Source organism: Ascidiella aspersa, chromosome 6 (genome assembly GCF_963924565.1).
Source record: "Ascidiella aspersa chromosome 6, kaAscAspe10.2, whole genome shotgun sequence".
Taxonomy (NCBI): Eukaryota; Metazoa; Chordata; class Ascidiacea; order Phlebobranchia; family Ascidiidae; genus Ascidiella; species Ascidiella aspersa.
In genome coordinates this window covers 17,057,028-17,081,072 of record NC_139452.1, presented here as the reverse complement: position 1 = coordinate 17,081,072, position 24,045 = coordinate 17,057,028, and the positions used below count along the sequence as shown (strand labels likewise).

The window sequence follows — 24,045 nt, the reverse complement described above, 5'->3', positions numbered from 1 at the left end:
CACCCTGTTATACAATGACATTTGAAAAAAACACACATATTTTATGTAAAAACACAATTTAGTAATGCATGTTGTAAAATACATCACTGCAAAATTCAAGTTGAATCCAAGGATATCGTCCAATCACATTTTGACAAATTTCAAACCATAGAAATTGCACAGGAAAGATTTCTAGGCAGCATTAATTGTTATAAAGCATTGACATCGAGACAAACAATGTCTTTGCTTATTACCACATTGTTTGTAGCCTTAGTTGTTTAAACATGCAAGCTTCAGAGCAACCACAGAAATTCAAAGGCCTAATATGGCAACTACAATATTAATTTAGCCAAGTGGTAAGTATATTAATGCTGAGCGCTAAACTAATTGTGAGCGTTTTATTGCCATTTTGTATTGGTTTAACTATAACTATGCACTGTTTCCAATAAGCTTACTTTAAAACTATTAAAAGGGTTTGGTTTAAAAATTAAAAAAAAATCGCAGCGAATGGATTCAACCAGTTTTCTAGAGTGCACAATAGTGTTCAGAGAGGCTGGGCATTTTGGTCCTGTAAAAAAAAAAAAATTAAACAAATGCATAAAACTTCATTAGCACTTAAAAAGGTAGTATTTATTTACTGCTGGGTTTTGGTAGTAATTTATTTACTGCCATGCAAGTCTTATCTAATAAAAGGCCAAATGACTCTTTGGAAATTGCGCAGGGGATATGTTTATGCAACTTAAAAATGCGCGGATGAAATAAAATTATTTTTTAAATTGGCATTGGTGAAAACTTTGCGAATGAGTGCATTTCACGTCTATTTTACAAGAAATGCGTAGCGTAGGTACGACTGTGGCTGAGCAACTGTGCGGGGAATTATTCTCCAAGCCTAACTTTTCAACTTGGATGAAATGCATAACAACCACCAAAAGTTTATCATTAACTTATTTACAGACGAACCACATTGCAAACTTCGGAGCTGGTCTAGACTCCTGCCAGGTTGGAAAGTAAGGCATCCGTGGGATTTATTCCCTGCGCAGATTCCCGCTCAGCCGCAGTTATAGCTGCGCATTTCATGTAAATCAACTTTAAATGCGGTCAGTCGCGAAAAATCATGAAAAACTTTTGTCACGCTTACGGTTTACACTATATAGTTCTCCATTTTTACCCGTGCAAATTTTACAAATAACGGTAATACAGCCATGCAAATTTGGATGGAAATGTTATTACAGCCACGCAACTTCAAGCTGCAAAATCGTCTCCCCTGCTAAAAAGTTTCCAATCTGCGACTCCTGCTGCCACTTTAGATACGGTAATAAAACTACTAGTCAAAATTGAAATTGCAAACTGGAATAATAAATATAATAAGAATACTTGACCAACCTGGAACTCAAACTCACACCCTAACCAAAATAATGTGCATTAATTTAATAATTTTTTTAATACTGCGCTGCCGCTGGGAAATTATAAACTCAGGTGGAAATAAACAAAATTTAAGGTTGGAATTCTAGACCAGCGCTAAAACTTTGGATGTTGCTTTCATCTCATATTTATACAGCCTAAAAAGCGCGGCTGTTATAAAGATAGGCGCTCTTTCACTATTGTACGTGAAAAGTTATGCAAAAAAAAAATAATCATAATACCGCATACCACAACCCAAATTGTTTGGGTTAGGTTGCGGGTTAGCGTTTGGGTGAGTCAAGTAATATTATGTTTATTATTAACAACAACTTGTCCCACCCTGGGTAATACTAATTTACGGAATGATGAATGGTCGGAATGGTCGGAACGCTCACTAATTTACGGAATGGTCGGAATTGTCGGAATGGAATGAATAGGGCCGAAACTAATTTGATGAATGGTCGGAACGGAATGAACTGTCGGAATAGAATGAACTGTCGGAATAGAATGTATGACGCTGTAGTAGCAGAATGAACTGTCGGAATGAAAAGAACGAAGCTGTAGGAACAGAATGAACTGTTGGAATGAAATGAACGAAGCTGTAGGAACAGAATGAACTGTCGGAATGAGATGAACGAAGCTGTTAGGGTTAGGGTTGGGGTTGGGGTTGGGGTTAGGGTTGAACTTTCGGAATGAAATGAACGAAGCTGCAGGAACAGAATCAACTGTCGGAAAGCTTCGTTCATCTCATTCCGACAGTTCATTCTATTCCGACAGTTCATTCTGTTCCTACAGCTTCGTTCATTCCATACCGTCAGTTCATTCTATTCCGACAGTTCATTCTGTTCCTACACCTTCGTTCATTTCATTCCGACAGTTCATTCTGCTACTACAGCGTCATACATTCTATTCCGACAGTTCATTCCGTTCCGACCATTCATCAAATTAGTTTCGGCCCTATTCATTCCATTCCGACAATTCCGACCATTCCGTAAATTAGTGAGCGTTCCGACTATTCCGACCATTCATCATTCTGTAAATTAGTGTTACCCCCTACCCTCAACCAAACGCTAACCCGCACCCTAACCCAAACAATATGTGTTGTGGTATGCGGCATTTTAAGAATTTTTTTTTTTATTAATTTTTACGTACAATAGTGAAAGAGCGCCTAAAGATACTGCAAATAATATCGGGTGCGAATTTGCTACGGAATGCAGACTGGTGCCTTTTTGGGTAACACTTTGCAGCACACTATTCCCGATCTTAACCGTTCTACTAGAATAGACATTATTTAACAATCCTTATTGGCGGCATTTGAAGTTACTTTCGATTTTCTTTAATGACAACCATTACCAATAGAAAAAACAATATTATAACATAGGAGAAAACAAAACAAATATTCCGCCTTTTCGCTTTTTACTTTGACTCGCATCTGATTGGTTAAAATTAAGATCTATTTTCACACTTAGTAAAGTTTATATGTTTTTTATTATTACTTTAAGAGATATGTTTATAAATTTTGACTTTACTAACAAATATTTGAAACATCTTGAGATACTTTTGAGTACAAAGGCACCAAGCTATTATGTCACTAAATGTAATGACAAATATCGAGAAGCAAAATAACAAATAACGATTACCCGGTACAACTTCTACAGAAGTTACTTTAAAAAATATAGTAATGATGGTAACGATTCGCGCAAAGCAAAGAAACGTCTTTATAACGTTTTTTAGGAGATCTGAATAATCGTTCAGTCGTTTTGGGCATTTTACTTGTTTATGTCCAGCTTCACCACAGTAAAGATAAACTGCTTTCCATGGTAGGCTGCATAAGATTCGAATCAATCCACCTTAATAGTTAGGGATATATGATTTTGTTTTCTATAATTCGAGGTTAGGTTTTCTACTATGATTTCACTTGAGAATTTAATTGGCACTCGTACGATTCCTATGTTAATGTTAATCTCTCGGTAAGGCGCACATTTAATATGTACGAGACTTCGGCAAGCTTGCTATGGAGTTCTATAATTTGCGCATATAGCTCGCGCGCCGTCTTTATTATAGGCAGGGTTACCATAGGCTACCGTGCTTATTTCTAAAAAACGTGTTTATTTCAGAGTTGTGTGCTTAGGTTGTCTTATTTTTGTTTCTAAACTTGTTCTTTATCAATTTTTATACATTTCCTGGGGAGTGAGAGACATGTAGCGTACGTGACATTGTTATTTTCACAAAGAATTCGTTTTTTATCGCTGTTAAAATGTCACAATGGAAAATTTCTAAAAAAAAGTCCGTTGCAGACAACCTAGCAAAACTTTGGATACCGGTAGTAACCTTTCTAACACAAACTTCCGCCTAGCAAAAAAAAGGTCTTCGAGTTCTTACGCATATCCGTTTAGTGTTAACCATATGGTTTAAAGCGCCAGTCAGTAAACACATCAATATTTTTAGTATCAGATATGTGCCGGCCAGCATCCGTTGTATTGTTTATCTGAATTCAGGGATTTGGTTATAACCATATAAGGTAAATTTTGTAAGTTCCGAGTGCAAGAGAAAGTCGAGAAAAACGCCTTGTAAGCTACGCACTTTATCACTTGAATGTCTACGCAATACTATATAACAAATAGCTATTAGATTACGTTATATGCAATGATTTTCGAATTGCTTTCCTTATGCAGATCTCTTCTAAATTCCTTTATATGCAAGCGCTTTACATTCAATAATTAGTTTCGGCTTAATACGCGGCCAGCAGCAAACCTGAGTGGATATTGTTTGAAACAAAGAGATCGCTTCAATGCTTACGACATGCTTGTTGGCTCACTTTAAGCCAACGAAAATCGAGTGGATATTCTTTTTGAATCAGATAACAATATAATGGACATTTTCTACAATATATCCCTACCTTGGAGAAGTAGGTTAATTCATCCGGCAAAGACATTAATGAGACTCACAATTAACCCACTTCAACAGACTTCATTTATTTATATTTACCAAGTTCTTAGACCTAGATTATAACAACTAATGCATTAAATTACATAATAACAATGGATTTTGATTGTTTTTTTTCTAAAAAGTAGGCTCACATTGCAGCCTATAGATGTGTGGTAGTTTGCTTCAGGGCTGCGGAGTCGGTTAAAAATAACCCGAGTCCGACTCCGGTCAAATGTGCGATTTCGTCGAGTCCCGAGTCCGGCCCTTAATTTACAGCCTGTATTCCGCCAATTTACGTAACTAAAATAACGTGGATATTCAGAAATCCACTTATAGGGGTGTTGTATATTTCAACAGGGAAACACGACCACCGTACTTTCTTAACTCCACTAAACAAACTGTCATTGCATTTCAAATAAATTTATTGTACATTCAAATAATTCGACATAGTTCGCTTTCAATAAAATAGCTTAGCGCAGTAAAAACACGTCTCGCAAGTAAGGCATGCATCTGTTGACTGTAGTTTTCAAGTAAGCAGCCGCTTGACACTATATAGCACAAGAGCGACTGCGATGGAGATTAGATGAGTCGAATGTCGGCTAGATTTGCCAGAACGGCCAGGAAAGGAAAAGGGTATTGAGGTGAAATATTTAACACTTTAACAGGCGAACATGCTATAATTACAAGCACAAACAGACATGCGTCGTTTCTGTACATCATCCCCCTTCCCCCAGGAACACGAAAAAGGTTCCGAGTAGTTCGTTTGGCCGCGCTTCTTCTTTAAAATCTTTCCAGGATCTGATCGCGAGTCGACCGGCAACCGCAGAACGTCGGACATTTGTGCAATTTGGAAACAGCACGTGTTGGGAATCGTGGTATTCAATAGAACAAAGAGGGTTCGCGAATTCCTTGTCTTGGCGGCCAACGAACAACTCTAGAGGTAGCTGATTGTGGGACACGATGTAACGTCTGAAATAGTACTTGCAAGGCACAATAAACAAACAATGCAAAACACTTTCGAATAGCCTATAATGCAGATAATTATCGTCTTGAAACGCAGTTCGAATTTCAAATCACAAAACTGTAGTTAGTTGCTTAGAGTCTTTTGCTCTAGTCTAGAATACCAATTAAAAGGGGTAACTAAGGTGCTAATCTCAGAAACGCGAAAACAAATTACATCGCCGAGTCCACATTAGTTGGGTTCCCTAAAGCAGACATAATAACCTTGGCGCAAAAGGTTGTTCTAGAAAATTACTCTCTGCATGCTAGTAACTTCATGTGGGCTACATGACGGTTATCTCGCACCGTCTGAAAGGTAAATGAGGCATCAAAGGCCTTAAAAATCATGGGTTAATAATACCCAGAACATGCTCGCTTGCAGTCACATTTTGAGATAAATCTCGCGTTATATTGGGAATTGGCAGCAAGGTTTGGCCTTCTGCTCTGTTTTCCTTCTAATGAAACACAACAGTTGGGTGACGCAGGAATTTCAGGCAAGTGGTCAGGTTATTTTGGGTGAGAGGTAAAACGTCAATCACCATAACACGTGACCAGAGAGAATAGCCACAGTGCCTTTGACAATTTTGAAGTAACGACTTCTGTAAGTGCTGGTTGACATAGCATCTATCCGTTTATTTTTTGAGATTAGATATCACGAGAAGTGTTCAACCTCGATCGTAATACTTTCACCTTTAAAACTTTACCAAAAAGGCCATAATTTCGCAACAATAACTATAACAGTCCTGCGTAACTAACAATTTAAAGCGTCAAACGATTTTTTTTCTTTTTCTCAACAAGTCATAACTGATCGGCGTAGTTTAAAAATACTTACAAACGAGAAACTGCGCTAGCAAACCAAATTAATTTATACTTTCTATGCAACCTGACAGTATGCATAAAATTTAATTCAGAAGGGTTTATTTGCGTGTTCATATCACGTCGGGGTCACCAATGTATATTTCAACAGGGGAAACATGACCACCGTACTATCTTAACTCCACTAAACAAAATGTCATTGCATTTCAAAGAGCATACTGTCAGGTCGCCTATAAATTTATTGTACATTCAAATAATTCGACATAGTTTGCTTTCAATAAAATAGCTTACAGCGCAGTAAAAACATGTCTCGCAAGTAAGGCATGCATCTGTTGACTGTAGTTTTCAAGTAAACAGCCGCGTGACACTATATAGCACAAGGACGACTGCGTTGGGGATTAGCTAAGCCGAAATGCCGGCTGGATTTGCCAGAACAGCCAGGAAAGGAAAAGGGTATTGAGGTGAAATATTTAACACTTTAACAGGCGAACATGCTATAATTACAAGCACAAACAGACATGCGTCGTTTCTCTACATCGTCGTATAATTCATTCACTCACAATACATGGTAGAAAATATTCCACCATATGCTATTCTACCTTTACAATTTCCAGTTGGCGGCGATATCAGTTTTAAAATTTGGTACTGCGCATGCGCATGTCGGACTCGGGAATCGGATAGTTTTACGTGGTCTTACTCGAGTCCCGAGTCCGACTTCAGCAAAACAAACCGACTCCTCGAGTCCCGAGTCCGACTCCGACACCGCAGCCCTGGTTTGCTTTAGCAATCAAGTAAACTTTCGGCTTGACGAGAGGACTGACATTTTAGGTTTAGGCTTACGTGTGTCAGTACAGACAAAATATTTGTTAAAAAAATTGCTATAAGCATTACAACAAATCATTCAATGAATAATTTTATTAAAAACCAAACTCCGCCAAGTTAACTAAACTTGATTACCAGGTAGGGTCAACTGCAAGCATTTTACGCTGTCATAGGCCTATTCCAAACGTCCTCTTTGAGAAGGATTTGTCCTCTTTTCTCAGGAAAAGTGAATGGTCCTCCGAGGACGCTCAAAAATGCCGAAATGTCCTTTTTTAAATTTCGAGTTATAGTTGCTCAATATAGGCCTACTTATAACAAGACTTTTAGGCTAGACGTTGTATTTATTTCCTAAAAATTACTGTCTTGGCGCTTGTATATAATTTCAATGATATTTGGTGTAGACAATTTCACGATCTCGTAAAAATGATCATTCCTTAATTGTTGGCAAAAGTTAAGGGAACCGCAAAGTATTCATGGGTTGAATCTGAAAAATAAATTTGATTTGTTGGTTTTGTGTCTGTTTTTGTAACTTTTGCTTTGCTTAGTTTTTGTAACTTTTGCCTGCAACTACCAAAGGCATGTTAAACATCGTTGAACTCAAACGTAACATTTTCTACAATTCTACTTTCGTTTTATACTTGCCGTTCAAAAATGTCCTATTTTTGGGTGCTGAAAATATGGTAGCCCTATATGCTGCCATGCACCACGTTTTAAAAGGTATACAGATGCGCTCTGACGCAAGAAAGTAAACAAATCTTGCATTAAATAACGGTGGTAAAAACTTGCCAGTTTTAACCAAATGATCTGAGCAATTGCTAACCCTGGTTATAGGTGCGCAGCAGGCTCCTCAAGTGTTTCGAGCTGAATAATTTCTGCTAAATTAGTCCAGGCTTCTTGAACTGTGCTTTGCGACTTCTAGTGCGTCGTTTCAGTTTTCCACGCGATTCGCACAAATTACTTTTGTAACTCAAACCAATTGCGGTAATCAAATGATACAGAAACTTGTAGGCCTATAGTATACCCTGGCATGCGTAATCGAATAAATTCTTATGAAAATAATGCAGCATTAGCTTATGAATTTCTAAAACAAGCACATTAACTTCCTTTAATGTGAATGAAATGACAGAACAAAAAATGCATTTTTTGGGTTTGATTGAGCCAACTTTTAATTTGCGATTATCGAACATTTCACGTTTACGTAGGAGGAATATCAAATATATAGGCACTGCTCCATATGCTCTAAATCAGTGGTCGGCAACCTTTTTGGTCGCGGCCTAAAATACTCTTTTCAGAGCTATTGAAGGCCCACTAGGTAAAACCACTACGAAAACTGTGGCGGATTCAGGATGAAGCATTAAAATGATGTCACGTTATAAAACAATTGATCTTAGAAACACCTGTTGTTATCGAACGGAAGGCTAAAACCCAGTTTAATTACCCGTATCGCGAAAAAAATTGGGTTATTTGGTTTGGAATTGACCAAACTTCAATTAAAAAGACACGTGACGTGTATGGCACATAATAGAATTCAAATATTGCTCGTTATAACGGAATTTATAGTATAATTTAACATAAATTGTAAAGTATGAGTCACACGCAGAGGCGTAGCGAGGGTATTTTGCGCCCGGGGACAAACTATAACTTTGGCGCCCCTCCTCTATGTTTCATCATATTTTCTATTAAATTAACATAATATACCCTACTTCATACGGAAAACAATTCAAATTTTACTAGAACAATGTAGGTATTTAAAGAAAAAGCGTTATACAAACTACAGCATATGACTCACTCAGTCACTGTCAAACATGAAATGATTTACATAGTCTACAATAGATAGATTTATTGTTCTTGATTTCACTGTCGCAAACTGGTCAATCACGTCACCGAAATCTGTTGTTTCCAATATTTCTCTTTCAACGCTAAAAAAAGCAAGATCACTGAGAAAATCCTGTCCCATTAATGCACGCAGATACGACGAAATAAGTTTTAATTTGCTGAACGCACAACTTGCAATTTGAAACTGCTATTGTTAACAGAATTTGTTGTGAAATTCGCAGATTGGGAAATCCGTCATCCCCATAAAACACAATAAACTCTAAAGGACTCCAAAAGGAGTTTCTGGTAGAATTTCAGTTCGATTAGTAATAAGCATTCGGCAATCACCAATTTCAAAGAAAAGTTCGTTGCTATTGATGTCCGTGTCGTAGAAATTCGCAAAATCTGCACAATTTCGACGCATACTGCATCCTCGTCTGTGTCAGATAGAAGAGTCTTAACGTCAAGCATAAATCCAAATTTATTGTTTAGGTCTTTTAGTCGTGAAAAACATTTTAACATCTCATGTTGAAGCTGATCAAATAGATTCTTTAAAACGCGCACAATTTCTTCTTCTGATAAAAGTCCTACATCTTTTGCTTTTTCTCCAGGCATTCTCTTACGTCGCCTGTTTCTTCTGTTGAGATAAATACACCAGATCAAGCATTTTGTTTGGGTCTGTTTTACAGCAGCTCGGCTCAAACCATCAAGAAACGAGTCTTGGCTTTTGGCGCAGATGTGTCTATTGCAGTTTTACGTATTTTTATTAATCTTGTCGACTATTTTCCATCTAGGTTTGTTTTTTGTCAGCGAAGTGCATCGAAGTAACAAACAAAAAGATATAATACTTTGTGTTTTTCTATGGTGAAGAATTGAAAGTGTTTGTGCCTATAAGGGTGCCAAGCAATTTTTAAGGGGGGCGCGAGCTCTAACTCAATGTTTAACTTTATGTAATGATTTTAATGGTTTAGTTTGGTGTTCATTCTGTTTTTTATGATATACTGTACAATAAAATTACACGTGTAGATGACTGAAGACATTGTTCGTGGATTTGCGATTTGCGAGCTTCGCTACTAAATAATTTTTAATAGTTTTTCAGTTGCTGGACTATGATTGCTACATTTTACGACCAATTACGACTATGTTTAGTCGGAACAAAGGTATAGTTGTAAGTTGTGCAATTGAGTTGGGCGCCACTACTACGCCTGTATAAACTCTGTTTTTGCCCAACTTTACGATTAAAACTTAAAAAAGGTCTCTTTTATTTACTTTTTTTTTTCTTGTTTTATTAACAATTGTTTTTAGCACAAAGTCTCTGTGAGTACCTTTGCATGTTTTGTGAAGATATAACGTGCATTAAAGATATAACGGTCCTATGCAAATTATAGTTTGGCTAACTTATAGATAAACGATAAATGTTATGCCCCTTTCCAACTATTTTATGTATGATAACAGGCTAAAAACGTGCACGGAGACACGAACCTGTTTTTAGCTAATTGTCAGTGTCAGTTTATTTGGCTGAAACTGAATCGCGCGACCAACGATACACTTTACTATTTTTTATGTTGTCTAACTAATATGTAATTCAAACATACCCAATTGGTTGTTGTTGTTGTAGGGGGGCGCAAAGAGCAGACAATTACCAAGGGGGCGCGGTTTAATAAAGGTTAAAAAACACTGAGTTAGACGAAACCAACTGCACGCAGAATCAGTATCTTGGCTGCTGTGAATGGCTGGCAACAGCATCAGTAAGGGTGGCGTATCAGATGACATCTGCCACAGCCGCTGAAGCGATCTTGCTTATGATCGTTTTTTGCTTTGTTGTGAAAATTTAAGCTCTTATTTTGGCGCCCCTGTACCTTGGCGCCCGGAGACATATGTGAAACGTCCGACTTTTAGACTTTAAGGTCTCGGACAATGCACTAATTTGACTTAACAATGTGCTTCAAAAGATTAAGTTTAATAATACTTGACCTACCTAAAACCAAACGCTAACCAGCACCCTAACCCAAATAATGTGCATTGAATTAATAATTACATAAACGCTTTAGGCTCCAATACCTCAATTTGTGACGTAACAATCCTATGGTACCATAGACGAGAAACTATCTTATGCCCACCCGAGTTTGGGCTTTTTCACCAGCATTCAAATAATTATTACATTAACGCACATTATTTGGGTTAGGGTTCGGGTTAGCGTTTGGGTTAGGGTGGGTCAAGTGTTATTAGTGCTATCTCACACTTTTTGTAATCTTTTGTGAATGTTCAACGAATATTTTCAATTTATCTACGCCGGGAGTTTACCTAAAGGTCCAAATTAGTGCATTGCCAGGACCTCAAGGTCTAAAAGTCTAGACTTTTTGCCATTGGATGCGCTAATTGTCGTAGACCTTTTTGCTTAGAAATGCACTAATTTCTAACGGATCGGGTGCAGTATGTGACGTTGCATAGAGTTAATGTTCTACCTGTGTCTTTGTCGTACGTCACAACGCTGAAGTGTTGTGCCCAACTGTTTAAACGTCGGCTACAACGTTTAAGTCTTAAACTTTAAGACCAGTTGAATGTAAAAACTTGAAAAGAACCAGCAAATTGATTATTAAATTGAAGTTATCAGTTTTGCCTTTAAGTTGCTTTTGTCGTAATTACATTTTGGGTTGATTTTCATATTTGGAGGTCCATCGGTTCGCAAAATTTGTTCTTAAATTTTACCGGTCAGTAAGCTAAAAGAGAACCACTGCAATAGGCCTTGCCCTCCGTTACGACACGTCTCAGTAGCTAGCATTACGTCATACCATAGCCACTTTTGACTCAACGTTTGCTTGTTACAGGGATGTCCAACCTTTTAACTGAATAGGCCGCAATGTGCCACTTTAGAAATTTTGATGGGCCGCAAAACCCATTAAATTAAAGGGGTGACGCCATAAGCTACGTCATTTCGTGACGTCATAAAATAACTTCACTTATAAACATCCGCTCTTCAAAAGTGAACTTGGGCGCAAATATGCAAGTGAATATCAGAAAGCGCGACAAATTGAATTTACATGCCGCATTATGCCATGGTACGACACCATTGGGCTGATATATTTCCTGAAAACGGTCCGCAAAAACACAAATCTGGATAAACACACACCTTGCTTAACAATGATAGCTGCACAAGCGTTTGATGGCTGTTAAAATGTGGCATTAGACTCAATTAGAGTCTCAAAAAAAAAAATAATATGAGATTAGGCCTTTATCAAAAACTGCGCATTCTACACGTTTTGTTGATAGTCGAAAAACAATTTTTTTGAATAAAGGCTACTGAAAGTGAGAATAAGTAGTGGGCCGCATGTAAGTATTAGGCGGGCTGCAATGCGGGCCGCGGGTTGAAATCTCTGGGTTAAACTATTTCTTATAAAATTACGGCTGCCAAAGGTTCGCACACAAATTAGGATGAGATGAACACCAAAAACGGCGGCGCTGGTCTAGAATCCTGTCAGTTGCCACAATGAACATTATTCAGTTTAGGGTGCGGGTTTGGGTATAGGTTAAGCACTATTATTAAATAATAATACTCCCAGTTGTTCTCAAAGTTTTTTAGCTTGTGGCACACTAATATGAAATAGAAAACAATAATATATCAACTTTGCAATCGGTCTTAACACACGACAAACTAAATGTATATATGTCTTATTATTTATCAGTAATAGCACACTTGACCATCTCTCGAGGCACACAGTTTAGGAATCACTTCTTGCGTTGCTTTAATTGCTGCAATGCTATGGTAGGATTCTAGACCAGCGCACAAACTGCTATTTTACATTGAAAATTTAACAGACTGCCCATGTTTCATGCCAATTATGTTGGTAGAATTTCCAACCGTATGTGTGCAAAAAAACATAACTGCACACCCGAAATATCGGCTTAAAGTGCCATGAAATGCAGTCTGGGTTTTTGGCAAGTGTTTTACACCAAAGATCTTTGGCGGGAAGGCACTGGAGTGCAATGTAGTAACCTGTTGGTTGTTAGTTATACCCAACAGGAATTGGTATTTCCGAAAATCCATAAACGCTAGGTATAAACTATCAAATCAGTTTATGCGTTGTTTGTGTTAAGTTATTTTTACCGCTTCACCATTAACCCTGTATCCCTTACTGCCAAAGATTCACGCTGTACAATTTTTTTAGGCTGAAATCCTATGCCAAAATCGGACAATCTATACACCAAAAACGATCATTGTTTTAGTAAATTCACTTAGCTGGCGATGTTTCGCAATTTTACGCAAGCATTTCATGCTAAAAAGATGTCTGGCGGGAAGGCACTAGAATGCAGTCGGCCTGTATCGAACTGTTTTTCGTACTGTACATGGCTTTAGCAATAAATCATATTACAATTTTAAAGATCTGTGTACAGTAGTATGAATATTGAATTGGGTACACAGGCGAGCCTTAAAATAGCCTCTTGTTTTTCCCTTCCTACTTCCAACCAACATTAAGATTTTAGTCCTATGTTTTGTATAGTTTTTTTGAAAATAGCATAAAGATTAAATTAAAAACTACCTGCAAATCATAAGCATGAACAGTTCACAGTTATCTGAACAAGTAAATGTATCAGATGCTCCATTGGAGGGAAGTATTATATTAATATCCCCAGCAGAGCCTTTGCCAAGGGTATCAACATGGAGCAGATCCAATCAGATTGAAGTTGTAGACCTAACCAGCCCACCAAATGATGTTGTTGACCTCACTAGTGATATTTCTAAAACCTGCCATTGTTTAAATTTATTCTGTGAAGTAAACCGAGGACTTAGCAAAGTTTGCTCTTTTCAAAAAATTTCTTCAAATCAATTTGACAATTCTTCAGCTGCTGTTATGGCTCTTACTTGTCCAGTTTGCTTGGAAACCTTGGCTGGGGTTCTGAAGACAGGCAACAAACTTAGCTCCACTATATGTGGTCATGTTTTTTGCATGGCTTGTATCACAAAAGTTATTAGTACCACCCACAGATGTCCCTCTTGTCGAAGACTGCTAATGTCCAAGCATGTTTATCCTCTTTTTTTGCCTTTTTCCCAATGACTAGCTAAACTGAAAAATGTAAATCAATTTGTAAAATATTAATTATTTTACATAAGGTATTTTTAGCTGTGTGAAATACAATATGTTCTTGTCAAGTCATGTTTACTTTATTTATAGGCTTACTCTATTTGCATGATTGCCAACTTTTTTTTTAACCATTCAAATGAAATACAAATTGCAGATGCATACAATAAAGTCTCTGTTGTAACAACTAAATAAAACAAGTTTATGGGTAATTATGTGTGGAAAGCCAGGAGTAGACCTGGTGTCCCTTACTTGACAAACAACTCCTGCACTACTGATCAAAGTGACGAGGAGGATTATGAAAGTTGCACAGAGAATGGCAGTCTGTTTTCAGAACTTCCTGCTTTTAAAACTGCTATACAGAAAGTGGCAAGAATTGATGACAAAACATATAGTGCAGATAATGTTCCAGAATCCAGTGATGCTATACATTGTTTGACGATTGGCGAAAACCATTTATCTGAGAAACAGCTGAGTGAAAAAATCACAATTGAAGAATTTCAGTCATCCGAATTAGATGAATACACCCAGTCTGAAGATCTTAGTGAAATTTCTTTAGAAGAATTTTCAAACCAGAATCAAAATCTTGAAGCATTTGAGCCACATTTACAAGAAAATACAACACAAAAAACTGCAAAGTACAACTCTTTAGATTTACATGCAGGTGGGGATTTACCAAATAACAAATTAATGTCAGTGAATGAGTTTATAAAGTTTGAAAATCAAACAGAAATTAGGAGAGAATCAGTTGCATGGGAAATTAATTATGATGATGCAACTAAGAATCCTCCTGAAAACTTCCTGAAGAAGAGTAAAGCACTACCATCCAATAGTCCACAAAAACAACAAGTGTAAGGCTTTAATCTGAACTGTTTTATACAGTGGCGTATTCAGGGGGGTTGGGTGCCCGGACCCCCCCTTTTCGTTAGTGATATTATTGTTTTTTATTCGTTTTTTTCAGGGTTTCCTCACCATCTCAAGCGGCAATGTTTTTAATGTAATTGGGTCTCGTGTCTTAAGCTAATGCGAAACTAAAATCAAACGCAAAACGCCGTTTTTCGTTACTTGTTTTCTTGACCGTAAACACAGGATTTTTTTTTTCTTTAGCCTTTTGTTATTCGTCGGGTTTGCTAATTAGCAAGTGTATGTTCGACAATAGAAAACGTCAAGTTAGGCGGTGCTGATGTTACTCGCTGTTTGCTGTCCGCGTTAATATCAGATGTTGGTGTAAGACAAGGGTCGGCAACCATCACATATATTTCACGGTTTTGTTTTCGTTTTTCTCCTAAAGTTAACGATTTCACACTAAGCGGTTTCGCATCTGGCGCCTGGCAGGAGTGTTGACGGCGCACATGTTTACTTTGCATCTAAAGCAGTGGTCTTTAACCTCTTTAATAAGCAACCCCAATTTAAATATATTGAAATCAGAATTAACATTGTGACCCCATTTTTTGTTTTCCTATATAATAAGGCTGAAACTAAGTAACAGGAGAGAATATGCGTAAACTATATACGTTTCCAGAGAACTGTGGCTACATAGGTGCACCCATAATGATTTATTTTAGAGTTTTATTTAAATTATAAATTTGAATTTATCTCACGAACGAACAAAAAAATTCAATTTGTTTAAACACTAAGTTGCATTTGGTGTGATGTGTGCCTGTATATAGTTTCCACCAGTTTTGGAAAACGCAGCTCCACTTTGCATATTATGTATTTCTCTACTTTCGTGTAATGCTCTTCAAGCGATTATCATTGCGCTGAATTTCAGCCATTTGGTTGAAAACGAAAAGAGTAGTTAACTCACAAAATTGGACAAAGTCGGATAAATTAATTGCATCGAAGTGTAAAAGTATATATTTATTCGCTGATATCTTTGTAACCTATAGCAGCTGTTAAAAGCTTAAAACACCTATTTTATAAGCTTATCTTTTCTATGTACTCAGTCACGTTTATTAGTATGGCGTCATTGTAAAGAAGACAAACTACATAAATCTTCCTAAAACAGCAGAAATACGGTGAGTTATGGCGACCCCAGAAAAATTTTACCACTTGGGGTCGCGACCCACAGGTTGGAGACCACTGATCTTAAGGTTCACTTATGCTGGACGTTGATTGGCTGTTTCTGATGATTTTTTTTATTATTTATAAGTCATTACAATCGCTATTTTTTGACATTTCCGATGTCATTAACGTCAGACCGAAAAACAGGTAATTTCCTAAGTTGAAAATTCGGCACCCCCCCCCCCCTTTTGATACGCCCCTGGTTTTATATAATATCTACAATTACATATTTATTATGCTGAATCTCAAATTAGGCATTGTCTAATGGTAAGAGTGATTGTATACAGGCATTTGTCATATAGGCACATTAGCAAATTTTCACAATAACAATTTGTTTTAGCCCCCTTAAACTTTGAAAGTCTCAGAAACATTTATGTCATTACATATTCTTCCTGTAACGAACAAGGTTTTTTAACTTGGTGTTTTGGTTTAAACTTATTGTGTTTATTTCTAAAAATACTTCCGGAAGTAACATGGACCTTATCTGTAACTATTGAAAGTATAAAGGTATTGTTAAAACAGTTTGATTTGTGTTTATATAATAATATAAAGTTTGTGGTAAATTTGGAGTTTCACCACAAATTGTGGTTCATTAAAATGCAAACAGCAAAACAAAGTTTAAAATCCATAAATATACCATATATAACAATTTGTGTTTCTTTATTAAGGTTAAACAGACCAAGCATTGATTGTATTGATGTTGCTACATGCAAGGTTTTGGATTTAAGACGGTGGTATTGCATATCACGACCACAATATAAGAAGTCATGTGGAATCTCTTCAGTTGTATCTGTTTGGAATTACCTTTTCAGTTCTTTAGGAACAGGAAAACTTCCACCTATTACACAGGTATTGACTGATATGCATGTTTTTTTTACTTTTGTGTGAGCAAATTCCATACCATTTACATCATGCTGTTTTAGGAGAAAGCATTACACTTGCTTGGTTTTGAACAGCCATTTGAAGACATCAGGTTTGGCCCATTTACTGGCAATGCCACACTTATGCGCTGGTTTCGCAAACTTAGTGCTTATCATGGTGTACAAGGAAAGGCATTTTACATGTACAAACCTAAAGGTAATTGCTAATAATAAAGTGATTGATGTGTTTCGGTTCATTAATACATCATTTTATTGTAATGTAGGACGCATGCAGACAAAATTGATGACAGATTTTTCGGCCCTGGACCACCTAAAAAAAGGACTTGCAAGTGAAAACACTGCATTTATTTACCATTGTTTAAATCACTATTTTTGTCCCATTGGATTTGAGTTAACCCCTCAGGTTGGTTGAAACAATTTTAAATTCAAATGGGTTGTTAGGGTTTTTGTTTTTATAATATACACATTACCTACCAAACTTTTTTGGACCTAACAAAACAGTGCAGGGTTGGGATTAAGCACTCGCCCGCCCGCCCGCCAATGCGAGTACAAATCGCTCAGGGCGAGTGCTGATTGACACCCACTCGCCCGACTGGCGAGTGGATTTGGCGAAAATATTTAATTAGTTGTTGTAGGACAACTTGTGTTAAGCACCACTACTAACGAAATATTACTTAGCGCCAGTTATTTCCTTAAACACTAAGGCGCAAATGCATTGAACACTACAGAAAAAATAAGGTTAATCAAAGTCACATTCAAAGCTCATAATAAAGATTCTTTGTCCCGTTGTAGGATCGTAATAAAGACTCTTTGTCTTGTTTTAAAAAATCGTTTACCGGCAAACAATCAAAGACGTCATTGCTGCAGTGGCAAATAGTTTTGAGTAGGGCGAATATTTTTTGACACAAAATATAGGAAATTTTGACCTGAAAATAATTTATTTTGACAAAATTTTGACCTGTTAGAAATACATTGATTTAAATAACCTAGGCGTCGTTAATCACGTGTTTTTTCTACTGTATATTGCTCTAATAAAGATATAATACGGTTAAAATGACTTTGAACTTATATCAAAACTAATTTTTTTTTGATAAAATGAAAGATAAATTTCAAAATACCCGAACGGCCAATTTCAAAAAGCTTTGTAAGCGATTTATGTGCAATTTTATTTGATTTCGACTTGAAAAATTTTGGCAAAAGACATTGTTTTAGGCGTAAACTGCTTTATGGTTCATTCAGTTGTTCATTCATGCATAGAAATAAACGACCAGGCTTTTATAAAAACTAATATTTACGTATAGAAACCCTCTGACAGGTTAACGATCACCCAAGAAATGACCGCGCTAGGACAGAAATTTGCAGACGGCGTGCCAACAAATTTGGCAAGTGGTATTTCGTCCGGGCATAGCCGCTCGCCCGGCTGGCGTGTGTAAATTTTTGCTTAGAAACAACCCTGCAGTGTTTTGGTTTAATCTATTTTGTTTTAAAATAGCAAAGCAGTGATGTCTACTTCTCACAAAAAATACATTTAGAATCCTACTGATGCTTACACAAGAAAATGTGATAATGGACAACCTCTCTCAGTTGACAGCACAGATGTTCTTCCCACTACTAAATCATATGAGACTTGGATATTTATTGGAGAGCCAAGCAAAAAACATCCACCAATTCACTGTAAAAGGTTTGTAGAGTATGTAAAGGCAAAAATGAAAGCATCAGGGTTGGGATTTTGCATTCGTCCAGTTACCAATGCGAGTGTAATTCACTCCGGGTGAGTCCTTATTTGCACCTGCCGCTAGGGATGCTCAAAGTAGAATATTGAATCCTTGGATTCGTATCCAGATGGGATTCGAATCCAATTCTGCCGTTTATTTCGGGTAATTGGAACCGATATAATTTAATGTTTTACTGCCGATTGTTTGCGCCTAATTGTACAAACGCGTGCGGTAAGTTGGCATGTCGCTGCGGCGACCAATTTATAGTGCTTGCTTTAATGTAACCTGGTAGTGCAGTGTCAGCGTTTTTTCGGGCGACCAATTACTTCGCTTCTGGCGATAACGTTCGTCTAATAATTAAGTGTCAATCAAGCGTTATTGGGCGAGCGACTAACGTGTAATGTCAGGAGCGGAGTTCGCAATTTCCTTTAAAAACTGTACCGAATTGCTAAAGAGTTCTGTGTGCAGTGTTGCATTGTACTCACTATTGGCAAAAATATAAGTTTTGGCAACAACCTGAACAGTGGACATGTATTACAGTTTATACAACTGCTTTAAATGACAGTTGTTAAGAATGTAAAAGATTTTTTGTTATAATGTACACATGTTAGCAAATTGTTTGGTCGATTTGTTGCTGTGATTGTGGGCCCTGTAGGGTAGAAAAAGATTAATCCATTCCCCAAACAAAATCGAGGCTAAATAATTTAATAAAAATATACTAGGATTCGCTATTCTGGATTCGTTATTCTAGATTCGAAACCTATTATTCTAGAATACCTTGGGATTTTACTTTGAACATCCCTACCTGCCGCCCTTAAGCAAAAGTTGGTTGTTGTTTTCAGACCTTCTGAAGATCTATTTTTCCTTTTTATTGCTTTCTATTCTGTTCTTTAAATACTGGGCCAATTACTCAATTTAATTGCTTCTGATACACTCTTGCAGAAAAACAACAATAAATCAACAAAAGTCAATGCCTAATGTATTAAATTTTTGATGAACATTTCAAATGGTTGTTTCGCTGAATATTTGACTTGTTTAATTTTGTTTCTCAGGAGAAATTTTGCGTTAAATATCTTAACTTTCAATCAATAATATCTCACTTAAAATATTAGTGGTTTATAAAGATCAGTTATTTTGGGAATGAAAACTTACCTGCAGCGCAACATGCAAAGATACACTCTTTTGTCAATATGGCTTACTTTTTGTTGGCAAAATCACTCCCTTAAACTGTTCATTTTTAATCCCCCTTTTTTAAATCTATGTATGATTAGATTGCTACAGATCAGTTATGGGGGTCAATTTTTTTTGGTGTAAAATAAACATGCTGATATCTTTTTATAACGATTCACCTGACATGCAGCAGTCAGTGATCTACAATATGTTATTCACATGCCCCCCAAGATAGTTGTGGATAATAGCACACCAGAAGTTGCTGATATTTGTACCGTACTTTCGTAAATCCCAAAAAATATTGTAGTGTGTTATGTGTGCTGCATACACAACAAAACACTCTGCAGTGTTTGCACTGTTATTCAGTCAATTTAGCAATATTTTACCCAATATGAGGTTTAAAAGGGCCTAGATACTTGGCTATTTTATTTGTCATGTAAACCTCAAATGTTCTATGTACCATTTTCACAACATATTAAGAATGGATTTACCTTACATATAATTTTTATATAATTACAATGATGATTCACAGGTGGTCTGAGATTTTGCAGGATTTACAAATGGAAGGACCAGCATTTTTTGACATTCGACAACCTCACAAAGGGATACAGCAGAGAAAGACGAAGAAGAGGGGTGGTAATCTACATTGCCTTATTGCGTTTACAAAATCAAATCAGACAAACCGATAAAGAGTAGGGACATTTTTAAGTTAGTTTATTACAAACAGGTATGAATTATTATCATTGTGATGTTCAATCTTTGCACTGTGCTTTGTGTTTACTTTGTTTATATTATTTTAGTTGTATTTTTAGTGTTTGGTAGACTTTTAGTAGTTTGATTTTAATGCACTGTTTATTTACACTGTTTAATATGTATGGTGCTTACTTTTACCATGTTAACAGTAGTTTGGTAAAAAAATATATTAGTTTGTTTGAGATACCATACATCAATCTACCTAAACTTAAGAATCTCGTTGTTAGATAGGGTTGCCATATTTGATCAAGCCCAATCGTTGACGAACATGATCGTTGTTTCAAACCAAAGAGAAATGTTGCTTGAAATTTCATCATGTAATATCTCCGGAAGTTAACAAGATATCGATCAGAATTTTTAACACATTACTTAAAGCAACCTAACTTAGCCAGCAATCAGACTTAAAAAAAATCAATATTAATATTCAGTCATATTCGGCCTTAACATTTAAATGTGCTTGAAGTGACTCGCATAGGGTGATACCTACGAGTCTACTCTTCAAAATGAGCCATGACTTGACCGCTAGTTATTCAGCGTTATGTGATTAATATTTGTTCAAAAATTTATAAACGTTGAAAATCTTAAATTGGGCTAAAAAAAACATAAGTATATCTAAAAAATAAACAAGATTTCTCATATCTCAAAAAATAAACAAGATTCAAGTCAAAATTTTCACATGGGGATGGGGCAGTAATAATCGGGTGTTTTAATTTAACCCATGCTACAAAAGGATTAAAAACAAGTTTAACTTTACTTGCTAAAAGTTTTAAACAGTTTCACAAATCTTGAATGAAATTGCTTTGCTAAATAGCCTACTCATCGCACACGGCTCCTACCAGAACCGAACAAAATATTTTGAAAGAACCTTAACCGAACCTGTCAAAGAAGCGGTTTACTCAGCATGACGTCACACCTTACATATATTTTGGGGTTGGCATAACGCTTATTATTTGAAAAGATTTCTTTAAAATGCAGGAACAAGATTTGCGCTAAGCGCGAAAATGTTTTCGCATTTACGTGATTACAATAGCTAAAAATATGGAAAATGGTCTCCTGCCCATTTCGTAAGAGCGGTTGCGGGTCGAACTTACGGACCAGTAGTGGCACTAGGTCACGGTCTGGTGGTTCCCGGTGTAAACAACTTAAATGCTTATCCCTTTTCGCTGACTCTGTTTGAAATTAGTTCAATAAACCTACAAAAAAGACTGGAGGATACGACCCATTTGGAATAAAGATAGGCATACGGACTGTGTGGAAGCGGTATTTAATTGGTGGCGTAATGTTTAGACCAAATACGTTTTCCCGCTGCCAAATCGCTCTCGAAAGCACTCGATTCACATGTGCCGCCAAGAATTTATGTCATTATATACGGGGAAGGCGGTGCACTACGTGGATACACTCGTTCAGGAATTTGAAATTTAATCCGGAATTGGTCACTGTGTTCAAGAAATAAAACAAACTAAAGTTATTCAGGACTCTGTAAAAGGAGCAAAAGCATCCACCAGTCTAACTTAAAAAAAAGTTCAGTAAAGGAAATTTTTACAACGTTTTTTATGCAAACTTTAAGCCTATTTTGCCGCAAAGAATGGCTCCCATTTAGGCATTATTGAACTTAATGAAACCGGCCGGCGGCATCCGGCACGCCAAGCAATTGAATTTAACCCAACCCGCAGCTCATTTCAATTACACTTACCATTAAATTACACCATTTTATCAAAATAAGGATATATTTAACGTACAAAACTATAGAATAGACCTATACTACCTGTTTAACGCTGTAATACCGCTGTAATACCGTCATAAACTAGCTTTGTTGTCTTGGTATGTTAGATTTTTTTGTTATATTCAGTATATTCTTTAATATACGACTGTGACAACCCAACTGATGTGCATCCACGTAAATCGAAGCGTAAAGAACGCCGTTTATTTTACTGCTGTACTTTATAACCTAGTGTTTGTGCTGCGCTATTCCTCACTTATCCTGCCAGTTTTCCCTGGGTAACACTGGGATTTATGGGGCAGTAAAATACTAAAAGTATTACTTACATTTACACTGATATAAACACTGCACCATAGCCAAAAAGGTTAAATAGTTAACCTTCTTCCGATGCGCAGTTCAACTCTGGCCCTACCTCCAAGTGGCGGCACCGCATCCTTATGGGAGATCGGCAGACATATACTGATATTTCATGCATTTCCGGCCTACTTTTTGGCCAATGGGAAGAAAAGGATGCACATTCACCGCTTACTTTACATTTCACTTTCTTTACGTTCTTTTAGTTAGTAAAAAAGGCAATAAAGCACCAATCATGCGAGACCAATTTTTAAGGTTTCAATCATTTTAAATTTTTAGCCTTTACCAAATGTGGACGATGTATAAAACACGCTATTTTTTCGGGAACTTTTTGGTGGAGTTCCTGTCACTTTTCCCGTGGTGTAACAACCAAAAATATTCTGTTGAAATTTTTTTCGTCCCCTACGTTAATTCTTTATCAATGAACAGAACGACAGCCTACCGACTTAAAATATATATTACATTTATTGAAAAAGGTCATGAAATACAAAACAATGAACTCTTTTCGGCGCCGGCCGAATGGTTGATAGATGAAAATGATTTATAGATGAATATCTCAAAATCACTCAAAACACAAGTGGATTGACTTGCAATTGGTCGGGGATCTTGCAAGGTTGCAGCCAAGCTTCCACCTCATGTTCCTCTGCGTCACTCATCCTGCATAGGTGCGGTGTTCGATCGCATAACTGGAGGATATCTTCGTTTGTAATCAGTGGCAGGTCGTCGGTAAACTCGTCAACGAAATCCAGTAGTTGTGGTTCCAGATCGAAAAACCTCGTATGGCTGTAAATCAAAAAATTGTTTAATACAAATATTTAATCAGCACTAATGTATGAAAATGTTTTACCTTTATTGCACGGGACGAGGTCGAAAGGTTCCGCCAGTTCCTTTATTTCATTTAGAAAATCAACCTTTTCCAAGATTCTCTTCCGCATCCTTGTCGGCTTCCTCATCTTGCCGACGACCGAGGATGAGGTGCAGCGATGCTCAGGGTCATCTTGGATCCTGACCAACTTCTCCCTTGTCAAGGCTCTCTGCATGCTTGTCATCCAATCTTCCTCTTTTTTCCTATCCATTTTTGGTACATGGAAACTTGGAGACTCTGAAACGTGAGACGACCTAATCTTAGGCACCATATTAAGCCCATCACTCAATTCTTTCGGTGTAATCTGATGATTGGATCCACAACGCTTGGACACCGTTCGTAGTTTCGATTGGTTCTTTACCACAATTTGAGCCCTATGGTTGATCGGCGCACGAAGTTTCGTGGAAGAATCAATCTTGTATGGTGCCTTAAGTCTTTTTGGTGGCCAAAGTTTAAAAAGGAGAACCATCGAATGCTTTATGAGAGCTAGGTGCAGCTGGCAACTTAGAGGTACTCAATTTCATCGCTGTTTTGATTGTGTTTGGTGTCCGCAGTTTGGAGTGACATCCAGCAGAAGCAAGTTTTTTTGTCTTGGTTGTTTCCCTAAGTTTTTACGGAAAGGAAGATCTGTCTACAGTTAATTTTTTAGAAGCTGCCTTCTTCGCCAGCCGTTGTGCGTCCTCTT

At 37.0% G+C, this 24,045-nt stretch overlaps 1 protein-coding gene across 1 annotated transcript; it reads left to right on the top strand.

Annotated features, from left to right (window-relative positions):
- The first annotated feature begins 13,810 nt into the window (after positions 1 to 13,810).
- On the top strand, positions 13,811 to 20,929 carry LOC146140526 (basic immunoglobulin-like variable motif-containing protein). The gene is made up of 6 exons (XM_083393128.1): positions 13,811 to 14,689; positions 16,571 to 16,751; positions 16,826 to 16,979; positions 17,047 to 17,186; positions 18,316 to 18,464; positions 20,201 to 20,929. Exons 1-6 carry the CDS (start codon positions 14,043 to 14,045, stop codon positions 20,355 to 20,357), a joined length of 1,428 nt encoding a protein of 475 aa, XP_083249254.1. The 5' UTR covers positions 13,811 to 14,042; the 3' UTR covers positions 20,358 to 20,929.
- Positions 20,930 to 24,045: the final 3,116 nt, after the last annotated feature.